Source organism: Astyanax mexicanus, chromosome 20 (genome assembly GCF_023375975.1).
Source record: "Astyanax mexicanus isolate ESR-SI-001 chromosome 20, AstMex3_surface, whole genome shotgun sequence".
Classification (NCBI taxonomy): domain Eukaryota; kingdom Metazoa; phylum Chordata; class Actinopteri; order Characiformes; family Acestrorhamphidae; genus Astyanax; species Astyanax mexicanus.
The window spans coordinates 36,362,310-36,371,485 of record NC_064427.1 but is presented as its reverse complement, the minus strand read 5'-3'; the positions used below and the strand labels follow the sequence as shown (position 1 = coordinate 36,371,485).

General features: G+C 41.2%; 1 protein-coding gene across 1 annotated transcript in view; it reads left to right on the top strand.

The window, feature by feature from the left end:
* The first annotated feature begins 980 nt into the window (after positions 1 to 980).
* The window catches only part of LOC103030555 (protocadherin Fat 3), a 179,299-nt gene continuing 171,103 nt past the window's right edge, over positions 981 to 9,176 (top strand). The window contains exons 1-2 of the mRNA XM_049468961.1: positions 981 to 1,267; positions 4,380 to 7,673. Coding sequence (XP_049324918.1) covers positions 4,397 to 7,673 — 3,277 coding nt within the window. The 5' untranslated portion in view covers positions 981 to 1,267; positions 4,380 to 4,396. The remainder of the gene's footprint in view (positions 1,268 to 4,379; positions 7,674 to 9,176) is intronic.

Sequence of the window (9,176 nt, the reverse complement as noted above, 5' to 3'; positions counted from 1 at the left end):
ATATTTGCATGTATGAATAATCATGAGCAAGAGCTGAATCCTGTCTTTCTTCAGAGACTTTAACATTTTATTTTTACTTAACGTTTAAAAAACCGCGAAACTGGCAACCCTGTACTTTTTGTGCTTCCTACGGGCACTGCGCATGTGCTGACCTACACAATTTAATTATTTCTCGTGTTTTTTTTTTTAAATAGTGAATCTGTTTTTGGGTGTTTTATGTGCATTAAATAAACTGTTTAAATGAAAAAATAATAACAATAAATACAACAATTAATATTAACATTATTTACAAAAATAATAATACAAAAGCAGTTTGTAATTCCCTCTATACAAAGCCATAACTTTTTTTTATGATACAGTTATTTATGCTATCCAAATATACTAACGTACATCTACCAGGACTTCCACAACTTCCTACTGCGGACCTAATATAGTGCTTTTTTCTATTTTTTTTTACAGTGAAATATGAACGAGGGCAGCACGGTTTGACAAGGTAGCACAATTTGACAGAACACCCGGAGCGTTTCGGCAAACTTCGTCAGTTTTCGGTCGGACAGTCCCGCTATATTCTCTCATCTATCCATCCATCCATCCCTCCCTCCATCCCATCAGCGGGATGATTTCCTGCTGTTTGAGATGCTTCCACAGTCCACAGAGAGGGAGCGCGGTGTGCATTAATCATGATAATAGGCTGCATTTCACTCACAGAGACTCACAGAGACTCAGAGGGGCTCAGAGTGGGACATTTTTAAAACAAGCAGCAGGTCCGAATGCACCTCGGAACAACTCCAACTATTTAACTCTCTCTGTGTGCGCGCGTGCGTGTGTTTATTATAAGGCTTATAATAAACAGGATAATTAATTAGTCCGGGTATCTACACCTGCGTGAGGGGGCGAATTATATTAGCCCACTTCTCTCTCCATTAGCTCGGGGGTGTTTTGTTTTTTAGATAAGCCGGGTCTCTGTGCTGCTGCTGCTGCTGCTGCTGATGCTCTTTCTGTTTTTGCTGCGGCGACAGCGCCAGTCTCGTTTGCGCATTCCGGGGTGATGGTGGCTCGCGCGGGAGCGCGCTCCGGACACACGCCGGTTACGTTTTTACACTGAGCGGAGATTACTGATCCGAGAGCAGCGGCAGCGGCAGCAGCGGCAGCGCAGTCAGTGTAAACCAGCGACCAGCACTGAGAGGATGTGTGAGTTTCTCACAGCGGCTTAATTCTCTGGGTTTACAGGACAGAGCGTGGCTTTATCTCTGTCTCTCACCTGCAGGTAAGACCTCTCTCTCTCCTTTCTCTCTCTCTCTCTCTTTCTCTATCACGCTCTCTCTTTCTTTATTTCTCTTTTTTCAGTGCTATAGTTCCTTTAGTGAGCGAGGGTTTAACAGAGTTTAACAGCAGCTGTGCGGCTGTGAGGAGCTCAGGGTTTTATAGAAAGAGAGAAAGAGAGAGGCTGAAAGTTCCCCCTGTTCAATTGCAGGCATGTTAGACAGACAGCAGGCAGGGGGAAGGAAGCTGCTTATGGCTGGCTGCTCGTTATGGACATTTTGACTGGTGAGATTCTGGACTCCAGCTCCAGAAAGGTCCAGCTCAGGTGCTTCTATTGATTTAACCTTTTAAACTAAGCGTTTATTAATTTAATTCAACACAAACACAAAAGAACACACGTATCCTATTTATAACCTATTTTACACCTAAAAACACGAGCCAGCACGTGGCACTATGTGTATTATAATACCCAGGGGTTAATTTGACATTGATTTGAATCACTTACAGTGATTACAGTCAACCTGGGAATTAGTATTAAATTAATTATTTAACCCTCTATGGCAGTAAGAAAAAACATCCACATTTTTGAAAGCTTGGGAGTCCCTGTGGATAAAGCAAACTCTAATTTAGATGTTGACTGTTGATAACAAGCTTATAATTTATAATAAATCAGGTGATTTAGAAAGCTCCCAAAACATGCAATAACCTCCGCTTCATGATGAATAATCTAACAAATGTGGTATAACTGCACAAGGCAAAAAAAAAAAAAAAAAAAAAAAAATCCAACAAGAATAAAGATTATAGTAAGAATATTAATATAGCTCTGGAAAATAAGAAAATAAGAGAACACTTAAGTTTCTGAATCAGTTTTTGCTATTTATAGGTATATGTTTGAGTAAAATGAATATTGTTGTTTTATTCTATAAACTACGGACACATTTCCACTAAATTCCAAATAAAAATATTCTCATTTAGAACATTTATTTTCAAAAATAAAGCTTTCAGACTTCAAATAAAGCCAAGAAAACAAGTTCATATTCCTAACGTTTTAAGAGTTCAAAAATCAATATTTGCTGAATAACCCTGTTTTTTAATCACAGTTTTAATGCATCTTGGAATGCTCTCCTCCACCAGTCTTACACACTGCTTTTGGATAACTTCATGCCTTCATAGTGCAAAAAGTCAAGCAGCTCATCTTGAGGTTTTCAATTAGGTAAAATCAAAGAAACTCATAATTTTTAAGTGGTCTCTTATTTTTTCTCCAGAGCTGACTCTACGTGTTTGACGTAGACATGCCATGTAACCTTATATCAAAGATCGAAAGGTGTAATAACCAAAGATTTGGTTTGTTGCCTGAGGGCAATACTATGCCATAGAGTGTTAAAAGTATAATTCACAAACACTAGTGGTCTGTGAAGCGTCTCAAGGTGGCAGGTACAAAGGATGACCTTAAAATTTGCTGCATTCAATAAAACATTAATACTGAAATGTTGTTGTTTTTTTTTTTACCTGTAATTTAAATTAGTACACATTTGTGTTTAGTGTTCAACCATTTATGACATGTTTTCCCACACTTTACTTCTACACTCTCATACTACACTCTATACTATACTATACTAGAATTATTAACATAATTTTCATATGACCTAAAATAGAACCCTGTGGAACTCCACAAGATTTGCTACCAAATAATTCACAATATTATCTGTATTAGTACTAATAATAGCTAAATAATAAATAATTATAATTCAGTGGTTCAATGGGGTTTAGTCTTTCAGTCTTATACTACGTTATCATACAGAGCTATACTTTAATATAAAAACCACAGTGTAAAATGCTCGGTGAATAGACAGGACAACCCTGTCTGATTGGTCACTGATTGAAGCAATCCATGCAGTGTAAACACATATTGTCGCTGTCCAATGAAAAACAAGTATCTCCAGAACGTTACGGGAGAAAGGTAAAACCGCCTTAGTGTCCAGTGGAAGATGAGTTTATTTCATGTCCTTTTGAAGATTTTATGTTGGTCCATTTGATCAGTTTATATGTTCAAATTACACAAACAAGTAAATGTTATTCTTTACTAATTATATTCATAATCATATTTCTTGAAATATTGTGCTGAAATAGCACGTTTTTCATACTTGGATGAAAATAAAATACATATCCCCAATATCCAAAGGGAAAAAAAATCCATAGTAATAGTAGCTTTCTTAACTTTGGGTCGAAGTCAGTGTAAAAAAACATTTCTACTGGTCCTGTGATACTGAAATGTTGACACAATTTGACACATTTTTTTTTGGAAAGCAGTGAGTTTCACATATCATGACAGTTCAGTGAAAAAGTATTTCCATTTTTGTCCATTTTTAGTTACATGCATAATTTGCAGTAAACTAAACACACTGTCACACTGTGTTAAAATCGATGAATGCACCAAAAGAAATGACCCCAAATTACCTGAAATAAGTGCTTTTTACATTGACTTCCATTAAAAGTTCAGAAGGTTTATTAATCTCTCTCCTGTAAAGTTGCTTGGACAGTGACGATATGTGGTATGAAATGTGTAAATTTCATACCACATATCGTCACTGTATATAAAAATAAATACATTTATACATAAAAAAAAATAAGTTTGAATCTTTTTGATACACAGTTTGAATCTGGTAGTAGATCTGATCTTATGATGAGTGGACCAACAAAAATGCTCCAAAAGTATGTGAAATAAAATCTTTCTTACAGTGACTTCCATTCAAAGTTAAGATATTTTATAAAGCTATTTTACTCCTGTTGTATAATTGCCATTTAGGCGATACTAGTTTTTTTTGTGTTACAGCGATGATAAGCAAAATGCAAAATGCATAAAAATGATTCTCACTTTCTGTTCTGTCGAGTTATTATTTATTCTGATTCAGTTTATTCCCTGAACATCCTTCTGCTGCTGCGAGATCACTTTCATATTAGTTAGACAGCAAATTCAAATCTTGCCTCTGTGCTGAGCAAGTGTTTTTTTCTTCATCTTTTTGACGAATGACTCAGAAAAGATGTCTGTATAAATGACGCTGTCAAGTGATCACACTGTATTTTCCTATTTATAGTGTGTACTCTCTCATTCACAGGGCTGATAGATGATGGAATGGGAATGAACGGGTTTGTGGGCAGTATGAAGACCTGTCCCGTCTTCGTCTTCGTCCTCTTTCACCTACTTCCCTGCTGGGGACAGCTTCTGTTACCTGCATCCTCAGGCTTTCAGTTTACAAGCTCCAGCTACAATGCGACCATTTACGAGAACTCTGCTGCTCGGTCCTACGTTAGGAGTGAGGTCAAAATGGGCATCGTTCTGCCACCGTCCAGCACCTGGGAGATCAAATATTTCATTGAATCGGGGGATGATGAGGGGCTGTTCCAGGCGGAGGAGTATGTTCTGGGTGACTTCTGTTTTCTCCGCATAAGGACTAATGGTGGGAGCTCCGCCATATTGAATCGTGAGGTGCAGGAAATTTACACTATAAGCGTAAGAGCTTTGGATAAGGATGGTCTGGAGGCATCAACTAGAGTCAATGTGCAGATTATGGACATGAATGACCTCAGGCCTTTGTTCTCACCCACCACCTATACCATCACTTTACCCGAAAGCACCCCACTGGGTACCAGTGTTGCACAGGTCACTGCAACTGATGCTGACATTGGCTCTAATGGTGAATTCTATTATTTTTTCAGGGAAGTAGTGGAGTTCTTTGCAGTCCACCCAACCAGTGGAGTTGTATCTCTCACAGCCAAACCAAATGTAGATGACATTAATAGATTTGACCTTGAGGTCTTAGCAGTTGATCGTGGAACAAAAGTCTATGGAAACAATGGTGTAAGCAGCACTGCAAAACTTGTAATCAGCATCATACGTGTTAACGAATACTCCCCCACATTGAATGCAGTTGCAGTTGTCCCATCATTACTAGATAAAGAGCCAGTGTACGCTGTTGTAAAAGTGGAAGATCTGGATGAAGGTCAGAATGGGGAAATCGAGTGGGTTGCAATCATTGCCGGGGACCCGCTGGAACAGTTTGTTCTTGACAGAGCACCACTTGGCAATGAGTACAGGCTAAAAATGTCTGAGCCTGTCGACTGGAATACATTTCCATACGGCTGCAATCTGACCTTCCAAGCTAAAGATCGAGGCACCCCTCCTAAGTTCTCCAATACCCAGGTACTTCAGCTCTTGGTTAAAAAGCCAACCTCTGGGCTGGCAAAATTCGAGAAAGACATTTACAGAGCTACAATTAATGAGATTGCTCCTCCTGGGACTATCATACAGACTGTTGGAATCTCTCCCAAGCCACGATCTGTCCGTTACGGCCTGAGCCTCACCTCAGATTCCATTTATTTCAATATTAACACTTTTACTGGTGCCATCTTGACTGCAAGACCGTTTACTCTGCTGGGTCAGCAGCTTTTTGAAATAGAGGTGACAGAGGCTTTAAGTGGTCTAAGAGCCAAGGTGCAGATCACTGTGGAAGATGCTAACGACAATATCCCCATCTTTACTCAATCTTCGTATGAAGCATTTGTTAATGAGAGTGCTCCGATCGGTACTGTCGTTCTTGTCATATCAGCAGTAGATGATGACAAAGGGGAAAACGGATGCGTGACCTACAGCATAGCAAGCTTTCAGGGTGTGCCATTCACAATTGACCAGAATACAGGCGAACTAAAGACATCTCAAGAGCTTGATTTTGAATCGTCTTTAGAAACGTACGTTTTCGCAATTAGAGCCTCTGACTGGGGTTTACCGTACAGACGAGAAAACGAGGTAAACGTCACAGTACGGATTCAAAATGTCAACGACAACCCTCCCCTTTTTGAACGAGTATCATGTAAAGGAATGATCGCCCGTGATTTCCCTGTAGGGCAGACAATCATTACGATGTCCGCCATTGACATAGACGAGATCGGCTTAGTGAAATATAACATACTGTCTGGAAACGAACAAGACCTCTTCAGTCTTAACCCAGACTCTGGGATGCTGTCGCTGAGAAGGTCTCTTGTTGCAGCTAACGTTAAAAACGGTGTGTTCAGTTTAAGAATCGTTGCAACAGATGGAGAGATGTTCTCAGAACCCACCTATGTTAACGTATCAGTCGTGAGGGGCAGAATGTCATCAAAGAGCTTCACCTGTAAAGACACGAAAGTTGCACAAAAATTAGCGGAAAAGCTTCTTACAAAAGCCAGTGCTATTGGAAAATCGAACGTAGAAGAGGCCTACACTGACTTGTATTCCATAAACCGGCAGACTCCTCAGTTTGAAGCATTTCCGTCTGATATAGCAGTGCGTGAGGATTTGCCTGTAGGGTCATCTGTCCTTAAAGTGAACACTAATGATGGTGATACGGGCTTCAATGGTCTCATTCTTTATGTTATATCAGATGGAAATCCTGACAGCTGCTTCACTATTGATATGGAGAGTGGCCTGATATCTATAAATCAGCCTTTGGACAATGAAAGGTCAGATCGGTACCTTCTTAACATAACCATATATGACATGGGTCTTCCTCCAAGATCCAACTGGAGGCTGCTGACTGTAAATGTTGAGGATGTAAATGATAATAGTCCCCAGTTTTCATCCGAGGGCTACACTGCGGTGGTGACTGAGAACACAGCCATTGGCACAGAGGTGATCCAGGTCACGGCCTCAGATCTTGACCAGGATCAGAATGGTGATGTCTCCTACACTTTACTAACCACCACGCCTTTGTTCACAATCAATAGTGAAACTGGTTGGGTCTATGTCGCTGGTCAGTTGGACAGGGAATCAATGACAGATATTACTCTGAAAATCGAAGCCAGAGACAAGGCCGAAAGAGGGAATCAGAAATTCTCTGTGACAACTCTAAAGGTCTACTTAGGGGATGTAAATGACTGTCCACCAATGTTCATTCCAAAGAGTTATAGCTGCCGTGTTCTTGAGGACCTTCCAATAGGTGCTGTGATCACCTGGCTGCAAACCCAGGACCCTGACTATGGAGCTGGCGGTAAAGTGAACTATTATCTGGCAGACGACTTGAATGGGACGTTCGTAGTTAACGAAGACAGTGGAGCCATCAAGGTGGCCAAGGAACTTGACTTTGAGAAGCAGCAGTCCTACAACATCTCTGTTGTTGCGGAGGACTGTGGTCTTCCCGTTCAGCTACGTTCCTCCTCATACATCGAGGTGGAGGTGCTTGATGTCAATGAGAACCTCAACGAGCCCTGCTTTTCTGAGTTTGCAGTGAGAGCCACCGTGAAGGAAAACTCCCGTCTCGGAACGAGCGTGGTCCAAGTCAGCGCCAAGGATGATGACAAGGGCAAGGATGGCGTAATAAGATACTCGATCAAGGCGGGAAGTGGCCTCGGCAGCTTCTCCATTGATGAAGAAACTGGTAGGTGTTTAATCATTGCGATGTATGTTGCCCTCTTCTGGTGAAGGTGAGGATGTTTAGTCCTGTTCTAGCCTTTTTATCTGCAGATCATACATCATTCATACTGGGCAGGACTTTCGTAATTAACGTGATAGATTAATGCTTATGCTTTTATTATATTATGTTGGTGGTGTGGAATTTATTATATATTTTGCAAGTAGAAGCCCACAAGTCTGCAAGTCAATTAATCAGACGTCTTGTAAGAGGTGTCCTAACTCTTGTACAGGTTCTGGGAGTCACTTGACTAAAACACCCTAGTTAAGCTGTGGTCTTCTTTTCTCTCTGATAGCACAGTTGAGTAATTTTGCAAGGTCGTTGCTGTATTATTTGCCTTGGCGTTGAATTTGACCTCTGCAGGACATTTACCGAATATTACCCTAGTGAGCAATCAGAATGGACTACTGACCTAGAAAGCAGGATTTAACCTCCATGGTGTTTAGAGCATTATTCGTAAAAGTCACAACCTCTCCATAGCTTTTGTGTGAGGGGTCTAATCTCCAGCATGGAATACAAAAAGGGGGAAGAATAGCCGAAAACCAGCCAAAAAAATCCCTCCGCTTCCTAATTACTGACATGACATGTTGTCGAGCAGCAGCCTGACCATTAATTACAGCTAATTACTATTGATTAGATGACTGGGGCGCTGCAGTGGGACACCACTGCGGCCCAGCATTCACATGTCAACTAATTAGGTTGAGTGTGTTAATCATGCAGTGGTTTAAGCTATAATGAGCGTGGCTAGTCATGACAGAGCTGCAGATGAGGATGGATTTTCCGCAGAGAATCAAATGCCCTATGTGCAGCCACGGGGCGAGTTCGCGAGGCTCCGGAGCCCGAGCGTCCTTTCATCTTCAAACAGTCGACGACTCCTGTCAGCCTAGGACAGTGGCTTTGGCTTTGGTCACCCACCACTGATCTGCTCTGCCCACCAGCATCCATTTAGCTGCCACGTTGAGTGAGTGACACGTTGTGACTTCCGTGTCACTCCGGCTGCGTTAGCAAGGCGTTTGATAGAGTGAAATTTGCACTTTGTTCATGCAATAGATGTGGAATCAAAGGCAGTCCCGGCTCGCTTCCACCTTTTTTCTCTAACTCCCGCTCGAGATGTGTTTGATAGCAGCGCTGTACGTGTTAAAGTGATTCAGTAATAGGAACTCCCTCACGTTCAAGTGCCACAATGAACTAAAAAGATGGATGGGATTTATAAAGGGCTTATCTGCGCTCTGCTTCTCTGCTTTGAGCGGCCATTGGTATTCTCGGCAGGAGTTTGAGAAATAAATCAAACCGCATTCTCCCTCCGATGGCTGTCAAGAAACAGGTTTGGCTTTAATTCGCCTCCGAGTTGCGGCCCTTTTTACTCCTGAGATGGGTTAAGTCCTCTATATCAAAATCTTTTATATGAAAAGCCCATAAGCACGGCACGTCCACACAGATGGGCTAATCCCATCTCTTTTGCCTTTTTTT